General features: G+C 49.3%; 2 protein-coding genes across 2 annotated transcripts in view; one reads left to right on the forward strand and one right to left on the reverse strand.

The window, feature by feature from the left end:
* Window positions 1–5607, reverse strand: part of NUMA1 (nuclear mitotic apparatus protein 1) — a 72208-nt gene extending 66601 nt beyond the window's left edge. Inside the window, exon 1 of the mRNA XM_060273971.2 lies at window positions 5396–5607. The gene's annotated coding sequence lies outside the window, so the exon portion shown is untranslated. The remainder of the gene's footprint in view (window positions 1–5395) is intronic.
* Window positions 2819–14873, forward strand: LRRC51 (leucine rich repeat containing 51). The gene is made up of 7 exons (XM_035115884.3): window positions 2819–2851; window positions 5685–5851; window positions 7612–7637; window positions 11114–11206; window positions 12099–12304; window positions 13152–13300; window positions 13473–14873. The coding sequence occupies exons 1-7, from the start codon at window positions 2819–2821 to the stop codon at window positions 13612–13614; spliced, it is 816 nt and encodes a 271-aa protein (XP_034971775.2). The 3' UTR covers window positions 13615–14873.
* Window positions 14874–15342: the final 469 nt, after the last annotated feature.

Below are 15342 nucleotides of genomic sequence, written 5' to 3' on the forward strand. Positions count from 1 at the left end.
ACCGGTATTTACTCCTTTTCTGTTAGGTGGATCTGTAGCTAGTTGACTGAACGCAAAGAGTGCTCTCCAATGATTCTTCGTCATCCTGAAAAAAATAGTAAGTGGATTGCCGCAGAGTTGTTGTTCAATGTCTTTATAAACATTGTTCATCAAATTTACAAATGACACCATACTGGGAGGGGCAGCTAATGCAACAGAAGGGCAGAATCAGGATTCAATAAGACATTAACAGCTTGGAGAACTGGGCCCAAACTAATCAAGTGAATTTCAGTAGGGACAAATGTAAGGTTCTGCACTTAGGCAGGAAGAACCAGCTGCACAAATATAAGATGGGGGGCACCTGGCATGCCAGTAGTACATGCGTAAAGGATCTAGGGGTTAACCCAAGTCAACAGTGTGATGCAGCAGAAAAAAGCTAAGGCTATTCTAGGCTGCATCAACAGAAATACCGTACCGGTATAGTATCCAGATCAAGGGAAGCAATAATACCACTCTATCAGGCAACGGGAATACTGTGTACAGTTCTGGACAACACACTTTAAGAAGAATGTTGATAAGCTACGACGTGTGCAGAGGAGGGCAACCAAGATGATCAAGGGTCTGGAGACTAAGCCTTATGAGGAACTGTTGAAGGAGCTGGGTATGTTTGGCCTGGAGAAGAGGAAACTGAGACACAATAACTATGGTATCTTCAAATATCTAAAGGGCTGTCACATGTTCCAGCTTGTTAACATCCTTCTTAAATTGTGGTGCCCAGAACTGGACACAGTATTTCATACGTTAGTCTTAAAGCTGAAACAGGGTTTTTAGAGCATACACGCTTCAGTTTATGAACAGACTTCCGGAACCAATTGTGTTCATAAACCGAGGTACCACTGTAGTCAGATACTGCTTGCTGTTCTAGCCACCCTTCTGAGGGGTACAGATAGCTTTTGGGGAAGGTTTCAGCAGGATCAAACAATAGAAAGGACTGCTGCTTCTGCTATCAGTTTTCATTATTTCTCTGTACCCACCATTTTAAAGTATTGTTAAGTCTTGCATTTGTATAGTGCAAGAGTTGACTGTTTGCTGGGCTCATTTAAAGTTAGGTTCTACACAAAGTGGATTATTGGGCAGGTATACACAAGCCTGTTTGCAGCTGGTCTGTTTCCAGGAAGTTTTGAGATTCATCTTATTATCTTGGAATTTGGAAGCATTAATTAGCTGGTTGGCTCATCAGCCAGCCCTCAGTAGTTTCCCAAACTGTTTAGATTTAGTTGCACATTGTGTATATGTTTAGTTTATCTCATAATTACTACGTACATAGATTCTAGTGCTTTTGCACACATCTAGTCTGAAACAATTGTTGCTCACTCTTGAGCCTCTCCTCTTTGTGTTTCTATTCTTTTCCACACCCACCTTTTTGACTATCTATCTTGTCCTTCGTGGCTTCTTGTCCTTCTTTTATTATTTGTATATACATTTTGGGGTTAGACCCTCATAAGGTGACCCTCATATCATATTACTATATAACTACAACATTGTACGAAAACATGCTTGGAACTCCCTCTTGGAAAAAGTATGGAGGGCCACCTCTCGCCATTCAAATTTATTCCCAAAAGTACAGGGCAATCCTCATACCCTTGTATTCAGCTAAAATACGGTACATAAAGAGAAGGGAGGGGAGTGAGAGGGGCCCTCCCTCTGCCTCTTCTCATAGATTACCCTTGAGAGAATGCAGCCCCCCACAGAAAGATGGTTGCCCCCCCGCCCCCCGCTTTAGCACCACCTATCCTATGCAATGCAGCCAGGGACATGGAGTGACTTGCAAGTGAGCATGCTGTAAAATTTTAAAGTATCTGGTTAGTTTGGGCCCAATTTTATAATCTTGTTGTGGTAATTTTGAATTCCATCTTCTACAGCATTAGCTACCCTTCCCAGTTCAATGTCAATTTGCAAATTTGATGAGCATCCCCTCAATTCCTTCATCCAAGACATTTATAAAGATGTTGAACAATAATACACTCAGGTCAGAACCCTGCGGCACCCCACTTGTCACTTTTTTCCAGGATGACGAGGAACCATTACTGAGCAATCTTTGGGTTCAGTCAGTCAACCAGCTACAAATTCACCTAACAGTTACCTAGTTCAAGACAAATTTTGCCAGCTTTCTCGCAAGAATATCATAGGGGGCTTTGTCAAAAGTCTTACTGAAATCAAGATACACCATGTCCACAGCATTTCCCTCATTTTCCAAGGTTGTAACTTTATTTTTTTTAAAAAGCAATGAGATTTGCCTGGCATGACTTGTTTTCGAGAAACCCATGCTGGGTCTTAGTAATCACAGCATCCTTTTCTAAGTGCTCACAGACCAACTGTTGAATTATCTGTTCTAGGACCTTTCCTAGTATAGATGTCAAACTCACTGGTCAGTGGTTACCTGGGTCTTCATTTCCCCCCTTTTTGAAGATGGGGACATTTCCTTGCCTCCAGTCTGCCTGGGACCTCACCTGTTCTCAGAGAATTCTCAAAAATTATAGACAGAGGCTCTGAGATTATGTTTTCAAGTTTTCACCATACATATACTGAAAACAGTTGCTGGCCAGGATGTTGTTGTTGTTACTATTATTTTATTTATATCCTGTCTTTTCCCTGTATATGACAATCCATAATAAGCTATCAGTAACTAGTTTTTCGAGTCTGTACTTAGTAATTAAAATACAATTAAAACGACCTAACCATAGGCAACTAATTGCAACTGCATAGTGAAAAAACTGGTCCATGGGGTCACGAAGAGTCGGACACGACTAAACAACAACAAGTGAAAAAACTCTTAGAAATGCCGTACTTGTTTTCCCATCTCAAAGAGATGGTGAATAGCTGAGCTGACTCATTATTTGCAAACCACCTTTCAATTTAACAACACTGACAGGGCAGCCATAAAATACAAACACAGGGCAAAATAATAAAAAAGGAGAAAAGACTAAACACAGCGCAAAAAATACAATTCCACAGGAGTGACAAGTATCACTGTTATTGTTCAGTGAAGTGTTGCAAAAACAAAACAAAACAAAAACAATTTAAAACCCGGGCAGACTTCTCTGGACACCCCCACAAAAAAGGCCCTATCAATAGCTGCCACTTGCCATACATCAAACCTGCTACCAATCTGGAGGGGAGATAACCCGCCCCACTATGCTTGATTTGGACTTCACCCAAAAGGCCCCTCCCTCCCCTGGCAAAGCAGAACTAAAAATAATTTGACCAACCACACCCAGCCATCTCCCTCACACAGATCCTGGCGGGGCACTTTTAAAAAGTTACCATTGGTTTCCCGCTCTTCCTCCAAGGAACTGAGAGCAGTGTATGTTGCTCTTTTCTATCCACACCGCTCTGTGTTGGGCTGCGAGCAACCGGTTCCATGGCTTAGGGGAGATCTGAGCCTTGGGTTGCTGAGTCAGTATTCTGACCATGACACCAGATGGGGGACAGACATGCCGGTTCCAATTCAGGATGCAAACCACCACACAAACCTGGGGCAGTCACCCTTACATCTTCAGTGTGGCTGTAGTGGATAACTACAGTACTGTATATGCCAGGCACCCCCAAACTTCAGCCCTCCAGATGTTTTGGACTACCATTCCCATCTTCCCCGACTACTGGTCCTGTTAGCTAGGGATCATGGGAGTTGTAGGCCAAAACAACTGGAGGGCCGCAGTTTGGGGATATCTGGTATATGCAAATGGCTAGCAAAGCAGATCCTTCCCTGTACAGAGCATTTATGAACATTGAAGATGAACTGCTATTGTTACTAGTATTATTAAGTGCAAGATACCCCGGTAGGTGGCATTGCTCAAGGTGGGAACTCCCCAAATGAAGTGCCACCAAAATATTCAATTCATCTGAAATGCCAAATTGTAAAGCGTGTGGCTCTTCTGTTGTTGAGAACTGGCAGGGGGAGTGCAGTTGGATAAGCGAGTACATATTTGTATTCTGGCTGAGTTCATCTTTTAAAACTTTTTCTGAATTAATTCTCCAATGCTCGTGACTTGCAAAGGGGTAGGGGTGGGAAGTAAAGGTCTTCTATATTTTTAAAGACAAAAACATAAATGCTTACTTTTCTATTTTTAAAATAAAGTAGCTGCAGAAGTTAAGATTAAGGCCATTTCTCACTTGGCCAATTTTGGGTCAGCCGTGTGTGTGTGTGTGTGTGTGTGTGTGTATCCTTCTCTCAGCCAAAGCTACCTTGCAGGGCTGTCCAGAGTGCCAAATGGAAGCAAAACTTAAGCCCAGGCTCACAAAGGGAGGAAGAAATACGTACCGAAGAAAAGAGCAATAAACCTCAAAACAGATCTAAAGAGGAGAAGCAGCAATATAGCAACTCCTAGCCCGTGTGGCAAAGTGGTACGGCTGCTGGATGAAGACCCCAGCTCTAAATCCCCACTCTTGTTGTGAATTTCATAGCTAGCGGTTAAGAGTATTGGCCCAGGGCCTGGGAGAGACCCAGGTTCAAATCCCCACTTGGTCATGAAGCTCACGAGGTGTGACCTTGGGAGCCACTCACTGCCTCTCTCGGCCTAAGCTACCTCGCAGGGTTGTTTGGGGGACTAAATGAGGAAGGGGGCAGCTCCTTGGGAAGGAAAATGCCGGGATATAATTGGAATAAACAGAGAAAACACAGAAACACCGGCTTGTATTTCACAACTTGCCTAGTATCCACAGGTGGGAGGCAAGTGAAACAAACCATTAAAAATTGTTTTTACTAAGAGGCCAGTTGGGAGAGGGGCTTCCTCACCCCCCTCCTCCTCCTAGTCAAGGCGAACTCGGGGCCGCTCACTTTCCCCAGGCTTATTGAGAGAGCAGGCGGAGGAAGCGGAACTACCCGCCACTTGACACGGGGGGGGGGAAGCGCCTCATTCGCCCTCCCGCTTTTGGGCGCCTTCTAAAAACATTTTTTCTAACCCCTTCGGACGACCCTGTCCAGATCTTAACGAGTTTTAAAATGAAATGGGGGGGGGGAGCGGACTGGTTTTACAGCCTAGCGTTAACTTTTCTTAAATCGGTAGTAACACTTTGGGGGCTTGTTTGTTTGTTTCCCTTGTTCTCTCGCTTTGAGGTCGTCGTGTGTGTCCCCCTTTTCTTCCACGAAATCTACTTTCTTGAGGTAAATTTAACGACATGAAACGAAAACGAACCTGCCCCTCCCCCCCGCGGCTCCCAGAGAGGATTTCCCCCCCCTTTTAAATTTAAATTTTACACACGGGGAAGGAAGGTACAGGAGAGGCTCGTTCCCTTTCCAGGAGTTGGGGAGCGCCCTTCCCCCCCCCAAAAAAAACAACAACACCCCACGAAGAGCGAGGAGGGGAGGGCTGCCTTCCTGAGGTAAAAAAATCTTCCCGCCCGCCCGCTTGCCTACCTCCCTTGGGGCCTCCTCTCCGCCGTCCTCCTCGCGAGCCTCCGGATCCAAGCGGCTAGGCCTCCGTCGCCCCCGCGGCCCAAGGGACAGGAGAGCCGCCGCCGGCACCGCGAGGGTTAAAAAGTTTCGAACAAAATAGAAAAATAAAAAGCCCGAGAAGCCAGAAGCAGCGGCCGAGGCCTCGTAGCCCAGAAGCGGAGGACGGCGCCTGAAGAGAACTACGTTTCCCGGCGGGCCCCGCGCGCGTGCGCCGCCGCCGCCTGGCTTAGGGGAGCGAGGAGGGGCTTAGTTTCCCGGCGGGCCCCGCGGCGTCGGCCAGGGGGGCGTGGAGAAGGCTCCGCCCACGCGGTGTGTGTTTCGGTTGCCGTGGCGACGGTCCCGCCCTCTGTCCGCGCCGCGTTCCAATGTGCAAGGCAGAGAGAGGCAGACTCGGCGGGCGAAGCAGCAGCGGGCATGGTGAGTTCGCGTGCAAACTAAGGCGGGGGTGGGGGAGTGGGACGGACAAGGGATCCGTGCAAGGCACGTCGGGGGTGCGCGTGCAAATACCAGGATCAGTGCAACGCAGCTGCAGCAGCGAGGCTCTTGTGGAAAAGGAGGAGAGCGTGCAAGACCTGGCGGAAGCGCTGCATCCCTTCGTACAATCGCTTTGCTTCTTCTTCTTCGTGGAATCATAGAATGGTGGAGTTGGGAAGGATCCAACGGGGTCATCTAGTCCAGCCTCCTGCAATTTAGGAATCCTGCCCACAGGCATCCCGGGGTGCGCTTGAACCACCAACCTTCTGGTCAGCAGCCAGGCGCACGGACCCATTAAACAAGATGAACAAAAAAACGGGGGGTCGTTACTACCCTGCAATTTTTAGGGGGAGCCGCTTCCTGCATTGTACAGGGGGTTGGACTAGATGACCCCCAGGGATCCATTCCAACTATACCGTGCTATGATTCTTGCCGGCAGAACTTGCAGTGCACAAGCAAACCCCTGAGGGTGTACCCCAGGCATCCCCAAACTGCGGCCCTCCAGATGTTTTGGCCTACAACTCCCATGATCCCTAGCTAACAGGACCAGTGGTCGGGGAAGATGGGAATTGTAGTCCAAAACATCTGGAGGGCCGAAGTTTGGGGATGCCTGGTCTATGCAGTCATATATGTTCTTCCTAAAATTCCACCTAAACATTAGGAAGAACTTCCTGACAGTAAGAGCTGTTCGGCAGTGGAATTTGCTGCCAAGGAGTGTGGTGGAGTCTCCTTCTTTGGAGGTCTTTAAGCAGAGGCTTGACAGCCATCTGTCAGGAATGCTTTGATGGTGTTTCCTGCTTGGCAGGGGGTTGGACTGGATGGCCCTTGTGGTCTCTTCCAACTCTATGATTCTATGATTCTATGATTCTATGTGGGGAGAAGTGTTCCTGAGCATTTAAAGGCTTTGTGGCTCAAAACCAGCCACAAATAGCCCTCTTATGTCTAACTCTTAAAGGTGCAGGAGTCCTGTCTGCTCTTGCATCTGACCACCCTCCCTGGTAGACTGACCTGTGACCCTCCATGTGTAGAATGACTACAACTCCCGTCATTCGTGACCATTAGCCATGGTGGCTCAAGCCGATGGGAGATGGAGTCCACATCTGGAAAGTCAATAGATCCCCCCCCCACAGCCCTGTTGTAAAACCTTTATAACAGCTGGGATTAAGGCCGTATAAGGGATTTTGGTAATCTATAACAGGCATCCCCAAACTTGGTTGGTCTTTAAGGTGCTACTGAAGGAATTTTTTTATTTTGCTTCGACTCAGACCAACACGGCTGCCTACCTGTACCCAGCAGAGAGATGCCCAGCTCAGTGGCACAGCAGCATCTGCTCAGCAGGCAGAAAATCCCAGGTGGGGCTGGGAGACAGGATTCCACCCGGAATCAGACCCTTTAGCTAGATAATTCTCTTAAATTCTTACAACACCTGGGGAGCCTGACTCAGTAATGGGTACCTTGCCTATGTATATAGTAAAACCAATCTCTGTTTTTTTATTGTTGTTTTACACCTTCACAACCATTTGCTTTGGGAGGGGCAGACTTCTTAATTCACACCTCGGTAGAGTTGGGTACACAGCACCATTGAATTGTTTTTTTTGGGGGGGGGGCAAATTCAGCTGTCTATCTCTGTGGAAGAATTTTCTGCATGTTAGATCTCCCTGCTGATAATACACTTTTCTTAATTCTTTTTCCATCTCCCTCAGGCTAGTTCTGCGTTATCGTTTCCCAGGTGAGTAGCAACCTTGACAGTTCTGCTATAGATTTCTGCTGTTAATAATTCTAAAAACTCTACTTTGCTGCATGACTTTTAATGCTGCAAAAACTGTAATTTCAGAAAGCTTTCTACCATTGCCACAAGATTTATCTCCTAGCTAGTGAGAGCCGATTCAGAATTATCGTATTGTTTATAGCCCAAGGAGCTTGTATGGTTCTTGCCCTCCTCATTTAGTCCCCACAACGACCTTGCAAAGTAGGCTAGGCTGAGAGGGACTGGCCCGAGTGACCCCCCCAGTGAGCTTCCTATGGCCGGGGGGGGATTCGAACCCTGATCTCCCGGATCTTAGTCCAAATGCTCTAACCACTACGCCCCACTGGCTCCATGGTCAGTACAGACCAGCTTTCAGAAAATATCTGGAAGGCCCTAGTTTGGCGAAAGCAAAAACAGGCAGCCTTCAATTTTATGACCACCACGGTATTTGCATTGCGGGAGGGGAGTGTCTGAAGGCCCCATTCATACATTGTGTGCACAGCCTCTGGCCTCCTTTGGTAATGGCAGGCAAGAAGTTGGCAGCACGGATAGAAATGTGCCCTTTGCTCCGAAGCGAGGGGAAAACTGCTGCCCTCTGCTGGAGACAGGCGGCACGGCCTCACCAGCAATCTCTGACGACAGCCCTGCAGTGTTTACCATTCCCAAACACACCCTCCCAGTTTGACTTCAAGGTTGTAACGAAAGGCGGTCGCTCTTGGAGAGACCCCCAAAAGACAGCCTGCAGTGGTGAACCGGATACCTCCCGAGAAAGCACATGTCGGCACTCTGCACACCTGGGTTCGAATGTGAGGATTAGACCTATTTGTGGAGCTATGGATGGCTAGTAGGCACAGTGGCTAATCTAACGAACCTGAACGTTGGGACAGGGGGGGGGGTCTTCACAACAGCGCAGTTAAAACTGTGGAACTCCCTCCTGCAGGAGACAAGAATGGATTCCAACTTGGATGGCTTTAGGAGAGGGTTGGAGAAATTCACGGAGAAGAGGGGGCTCTTGAGGGCTACTAGCCACGGTAGCTATGCTCCTGCCAGCCTAGCAGTTCGAAAGCACACCAGTGCAAGTAGATAAATAGGTACTGCTGTGGTGGGAAGGTAAACTGCGTATCTGTGTGTGACGAAATGTCCCACTCTCTACTACCAAAATGTGACACAGGAAACCAGAGGTGAAACCACCCACCCTCTTCTCCTGCCGCCTTAAAATAAACCCCTTTTTACTTGTGGGTTTCTTAGTAAAGAGTGTCTTCCAGCTTACGTGGCCTGGTATCTTAAGAAACTCTAGGCTGTTTGACGGAATAACCTTTTGCCTACAGTAAAGGGTCTCACTCAGTTTGATTCCCCACTGTAAAAGTTTGCCCTTTCCACTCCGGCAACTTTGTGGCACCCCCCAGGTTATCCTCCTAAGCCTCCTCAGTGTAACTCTAAGACACAAACTGTCGCCTCTATTCCCGAGGTAAGTTTTGTCCTCTATTGAGCCACCACTGCTGTGAGTTCTGATACCCCGCTGGAACAATAAAGACGATTCTTCTTGGCAAAAAAAAAGATGAAATTTTATTATCTTAAAAACATAGTAGTGTCTTTAACGTTTAATGTGTTTATCAGCTTTGTTTCATTTGCACAATAACTCTGTCAAACATTTAACCTCAAGCTCTCCTAAACCACATCTACATTCCCACTCTCCTGGCCTCTCAACTTTCCCTAACTGACCAAACCGACACTCCCTCCTTTTAAACTGGGAACAGTCCCGCCCCCATCAGAATGTTATGTCAGTCAGGCTGGAGGTGGAGTAACTCTTTTCCAGCCAGGTAGGAATAAACATTTCAAAACTGTGTCAATTCGTCACACCGTGCACTCCGATTTCTGTCAGTGTGTTATGCTGTGCCAGAAGCAGTTTAGTCCTGCTGGCCACATGACCCAGAAAACTAACTGTGGGCAAACGCTGGCTCCCTCGGCCTGAAAGCGAGATGAGCGCCGCAACCCCGTACAGTCATACCTCGGTTTGAGTACGCCTCGGTTTCCGCGGACCTATCTGGAACGGATTAATCCACTTTCCATTACTTTCAATGGGAAAGTTTGCTTCAGGTTAAGTACAGACTTCCGGAACCAATTACACTCATACCTCGGGTTAAGTACGCTTCAGGTTGAGTACTCCGCGGACCGTCTGGAACGGATTAATCCACTTTCCATTACTTTCAATGGGAAAGTTCGCTTCAGGTTAAGTCATAGGTGCCAACTCCCAGATTGAAAAATCCGGGATCGGCTGTGGCACGGCAGCGTAAGTCGCGCTGCGGCCATTTTGGAACTGGGCAGATCAGCACCAGAAGTCGCTTCTATGCATGCTCTGCCCATTTCCAAAATGGCCGCAGCGCCGGAAGTTGCACTGCAGCCATTTTGGAACTGGGCAGATCAGCACCAGAAGCCACTTCTACGCATGCTTTGCCCATTTCCAACATGGCTGCAGCACCAGAAATCGCTTCTGCGCATGTCCAGAGACTCCAGACATGCGCAGGAGCCTCACTGGGCTGGTAAGAATCTGGTGGATTTACAGGGTTTTTTAAAATCCAGGCTGCCAGCGGGAAACGGCTGGAAAAACAGGGGTTTCCCGGGGAATACAGGAGACTTGGCAGCTATGGGTTATGTACAGACCTCCGGAACCAATTGTTTGTAAACTGAGGTACCACTGTAGTCGCCTTTGACTGGGCTTGGACTGTCCAGGGGTCCTTTACCTTTACCTTTTTTGCTCTGGCTTTGCATTCGGAGGCAGAAACGCTCCTGAAAGCCAGTTGCTGGAATCACAGGAGGGGAGAGATGCTCTTGTGCTTGGATCCTGCTTGCGGGTTTCCCACAGGCACCTGGTTGGTCACTGTGAGAAAAGGACACTGGCCCAGTCCTCTTTTAAAGCCATCCAGGCTGGTGCCCATCGCTGCCTCCTGTGGCAGGGAGTTCCCCAATCTGTGCTGAATCTTCCCACATCCGGCTTCACTGGATATTCACGATTTCTTGTGTTAAGAAAGAGAGAGAAAATCTTGTTCTCTGTCCACTTTCTCCATGCCAGGCAGTTTTATAAACGTCAGTCATGTTCTTTTTCCTCTAAAGAAAAGGCTCTTTTTTTTTTTCCTAGCGGTGAGAGTGTGGTACCCCAGGACCTGGGAAGACCAGAGTTCAATTCCCCACTCGGCCATGAAGCTCACAGTCCTTGCCTCTCAGCCTAACCAACCCCACAGGGTTGTTGTTGTGGAGATGGGGGGAAAGAGCAGGAAAAGAACCAAGAAAAGTAAAAAAAGTAAAGTAAAAATGAATTGTAAGCCCCACACGTTGTGAGAAGTGCCAAGGAGGGCAAGGCAGAGCAACCGGGGGGGGAGCAAGGCCCCCTGTGTAACGCACACACCCCGGACAAATGGCACCAACCTTTCTGCATGTGCGATTGTGTTTTGTTAGCACAGCGGGAAAGACTTGCACCCGGTGGAACTACAGTACAGCCTCCCTCCAGGCACCTCCATTGGACTACTCCTTTCGGGGCATCAGCTTCATGCAAGGTATGGCATAACCCGCCGGTTCCCCAACTCACCCCCACGGTTCCATAAACTCACCCCAGCGCCCCCTACTCTACCCTATTTAAAAGCCTTATTCAAAACAATGGCTCAAGTTTGTTCACTTTGGTGAATTATTAATTCAACTAGTTTTAAATGGAGTCCCAATTAACATACCTGCTGCAAGATGATTCGACCAGAACTCTACTTGTAGCAAGATACTTGATTTCAGTTCTTTCTTACAAAAAGCAGCATAATTTAATTTACGATTACTGATATCAAGTTACATCACTCGAGTAACCTTCAGATCTGATTAATGAACAATGAAGGCCTGCAATGTACTAACGTTTTAACCATAGCTTTAAAGCCCCACAAAATCACTTGAAACGTTTAAATATGTTGTACATGAGTTCCTTGTATGAGGTTGATTTTGTCTGATTGATTTTATGTATGACGGTTTTACACTGTTTTATCCTTGTTTGCTGTGTATTATGGGCCTATGGCCGAAATAAAAGTTTATCTATCTATCTAGTTTAAAATGCATTTTGAATGAACTGAATTACATCGGGCTATTGCCTTCCAAAGTGGGTCATGCAAACTGCTATTATGAATAATGCTTTTTATAGGATAGGGGGCATTGCGGATGAGTTTATGGAACCGGGGGGGACGGTGGCCCCCCTAAAACCTGGGAACCCCCTGGTCTCAAACGTGACAAGCAGCTAGCAGCTGCATGGTGGCAAAGGAAATGTCCTCTGTGCATGCTCAGAGGCACAGGGTTGCTGCTTCAGCAGAGCTTAGCCGTGCAATAAGAACGCACAGCAAGTGCTCCTTTCCTGCTTCCCTGAACCTGCCTCGCGAGTCAGCGCCCGCTTCCCTGCCCATTCTCTCCCACCTCCAGACCTGCTGACAGAGGAGCCGAGGGCCGGCTTGAAGCCCATCCATCGGTCCGAAGGGGGCCGGCTGCTGACACAGGCCATCTGGCTGAACAACAACACCCTCGGGGACCTGACCCAATTCACAGAGACTGTGAGCAAGCTCCTGGAATACCCAGAGGAAATCTACTGGATCGACCTCTCCTTCAATGACCTGCCCATCATCGACCCGGTAGCGTAGTCCGTTCCTTTAAACAGATTTCACTGTTGCTCCGCAAAGCACAACACACCAGCAACACCGTCATTGGTGGGCGGCCATCAAGATGCTAACTGGGGTGCAGCTGCCTCAGTTGAGTGCTGGAGCTATTATTATTTATTTCGTTAATTTGATTACCCGCCCTTCACTCTAAGCTCCCAGGGCAGGATACAGCATTAAAACACATCATCAGAACCCATTTAAAACAGCTTGAAATCCCAACAATAAGGTGGGTGCTAAAAATAGACATGTCCAAAGGCAGGATGAAGAGGTGCAATGAAGGCGCCAGACAGATCTATGTGGGGAGGGAGTCCCACAGCTTAGGGGCTGCCACAGAGGAGGCCCTTTCTCCCTGGGCCTCTGGGGGTGGAGGAACAAGCAAAAGGGTCCCCCCCCTCTTCCAATCTCAGCACCCGAGAGGATCTGTAGGGAAAGGGGCAACCTTTCAGATACCTGGGACCTGTGTCATTTAAATACCAAATTGTGCACCTTGAATGGGGCCCGGAAACCGGGGGAAGCTGTTTTAAAACAATGAAGATTTTAATAAAAAATTATATTAATACAACAAACCAACCAGGGAAAAGGTATGTGATCTAAATAGAGCCCCAGGCAGTAATCTGTGTTTTGAACCAACGGAAGTCGCCTTCAAGGGCAGCCCCACGGAGAGCGCATTGCAGTAGTCCAGCCTGGAAGTTACCAGAAGGGGGGGGGCTGGATTTGGAGACTGGTAGGGACCTCTGCCGAGCGCAGCACCCGGCAGATTGCAGCCTGCCCGGCTGCTGTTGCCTTTCTGAGCCCGCTGCTTGCCGGCCTCTCTGCCCAGGTGCTGACTTCCTTTTACAACCTGCGCCACCTCAACCTTCACGGGAACGCCATCCAGCAGCTTTCAGAGGTGGACAAACTGGCAGTGCTCCCGCACCTGCGCAACCTGACGCTGCACGGAAACCCCGTTGAGGAGGAGAAGGGCTACAGGTAAACACTCGCCTCCCAAAAAGAAACGGAGGAGTGTGGGGCACACAGGACAGGGAGCGACAGGGGCTGGAGTTTAAACTGTGCTCCGTGTGAAGGAGAGGAGGGAGCCGGGCAAGCAGGCAGGCTGTCTTCCAAACGCTGACCCCGGCACTGTACTTTGCACGTTGCGCAGGAGCTACGTCCTGTCCACTCTGCCCAACTTGAAGTCCTTCGATTTCAGCGGAGTCACGAAGCTCGACCGCACCACTGCGGCCGTCTGGAGACGCATGAACATCAGGCCAAAGAAAGTCCGGAGGAGAAGGGACGACTACTGACGGCCCTACCACTCTGGCGGCAGGGAGAGGACGCCCCTGCAACCTGCAGCCTCTATTGGGAATAAAGAATTCGAGCAGCTTGGCATGGCAGAGCATGGATGGGGGCAGGGAGCGGGCCGGGCCGGGGTGGGGTGGGGCCGGGAGCCTTTTCCTGCAGTTGTGCCCAACGGCCTCAGCCTTCCTGCTTTCCGGGATATGTCGGGGTGGGGAACCTATGTTTCATGGGATCCTAGAACTGTGGTGTCGGAAGGGACCCCCAAGGATCATCTAGCCCAACCCTATGCAATGCAGAAATCGCAGGTAAGGAATCCCTGGCAGATTGCCCCCCCACCACCACCTTCCAAGGAGGGAGAGTCCATCACTTTCCGAGAGAATCCGTTCCACTGCCAGGCGCCTCTTACTGCCAGAAACCTATTCCTGACATTTATAGTCAGAATCTCCTTTCTTGCCGTTTGAAGCCATTGGTTTCTGGAGCAGTGGAATATAAGCCATGTACACTAGGGCGCTAGCAGCCCTCCAGCTGATCAGAGAATTGTAGCGTCGGGAGAGCCATCCAGCCCCACCTTCTGCAAACCGAAGGTGCGCAAGGCACCTTGGTTTTCCCTTTTTGTTTCAGATGTCGGGAGCCAGCCAGCCAGCCTGCCTTTCCTGACCTGCAGATGTGCTGGACTCTCCATTCCCATCAGCCCCTGCGTGGTGGCAGCCATCTTGGAGGGCAGGGGAAGGCCCTTTGCCCTTGGCCAAAGGGTCACAGCAAACCCAACAAGGATTCTGGCACAGCATAACAGACGCACAGAGGATGCAGCCGCTGTGGATTTAAGGCCGCTGCCCTCCAAATTCTCCTAGCAATGGGGTGAGGCGGCAGGGGGAGCAGGGAAGGACCCTTTCCTTGTGCCAGCCTTGAGTCCCTTCTCCTCCTTACCCCCCTTTCCCATGGAAGTGCAGCCCTCATACGCCGGGAATTTGGTTCCCCCCCATCCCTGGCCCAGTGGCACAGCACCCGCAGGGAGTCCTGGGTTCAAATCCTGGCATCTCAAACTCCTAAGTGACAGGAAAGACCTCTGCGCCAGACAGCACCTCCTGTTCGTTATGGAGCTAGAGGGAGTCTCGCCTGACCTGCTGGAAGACCCGTTTCCATTCAGTGACGTTTGTGCGGGGGAATCGCTTTTTGCGGGGTGGCGCTCCCACTGCTGTGTATCTTCCTTGGCGTCCGCCAGCTTCTTTTCCAATAAATGTGCTTGTCCAAGTGGCACCAGGTGTGTCAACTCTCCGGTTCTGCTTGTTCTTAAAGAGAGTACCCAGATCCCGGCAGGCACCTCCTCCCTGCCTTCTTCCTGAGCTTTGAGGGCCCACGTTCCCCAACTCCACCCCACACGGCAGCTCCCGTTTCCTTTCGCTCCCTTAACGTTAAGAACCTAGGGAAAGCCTGCTGGATCAGGCCGGTGGCCCATCTAGGCCAGCATCCTCTTCTCACAAGGGCCAACCAATAGCAGGATCCGAGCACAAGAGCAACTCCCCCCCCCCTTGAGGTTTCCAGCAACTGGGATTCAGAAGCATTTTTGCCTCCAACTGGGGAGGCAGGGCACAGCCATCCTGGCTAACAGCCATCTCCTCATCTGTGAATTTCTCTAGTCTTTTAAAGCCATCCGAATTGGTAGCTGTCATTACCTCCTTTGGACGTCCCTTCGCTTAACTACGCGCTGCGTGAAGGCCTTTCCTTTGCCTGCC

The sequence above is a fragment of the Zootoca vivipara genome, chromosome 4 (genome assembly GCF_965207765.1).
Source record: "Zootoca vivipara chromosome 4, rZooViv2.hap1.1, whole genome shotgun sequence".
NCBI lineage: Eukaryota > Metazoa > Chordata > Lepidosauria > Squamata > Lacertidae > Zootoca > Zootoca vivipara.

What these genes read in the sequence shown, in the direction of transcription:
- LRRC51 (XM_035115884.3), top strand. Translation starts at nt 2,819, where the DNA reads ATGCCGTACTTGTTTTCCCATCTCAAAGAGATG. An exon ending in TCTGCGTTATCGTTTCCCAG is followed by an intron (nt 7,638 to 11,113) that starts GTGAGTAGCAAC and finishes TTGTTAGCACAG; the next exon opens with CGGGAAAGACTTGCACCCGG. An exon ending in GGGCATCAGCTTCATGCAAG is followed by an intron (nt 11,207 to 12,098) that starts GTATGGCATAAC and finishes TCCCACCTCCAG; the next exon opens with ACCTGCTGACAGAGGAGCCG.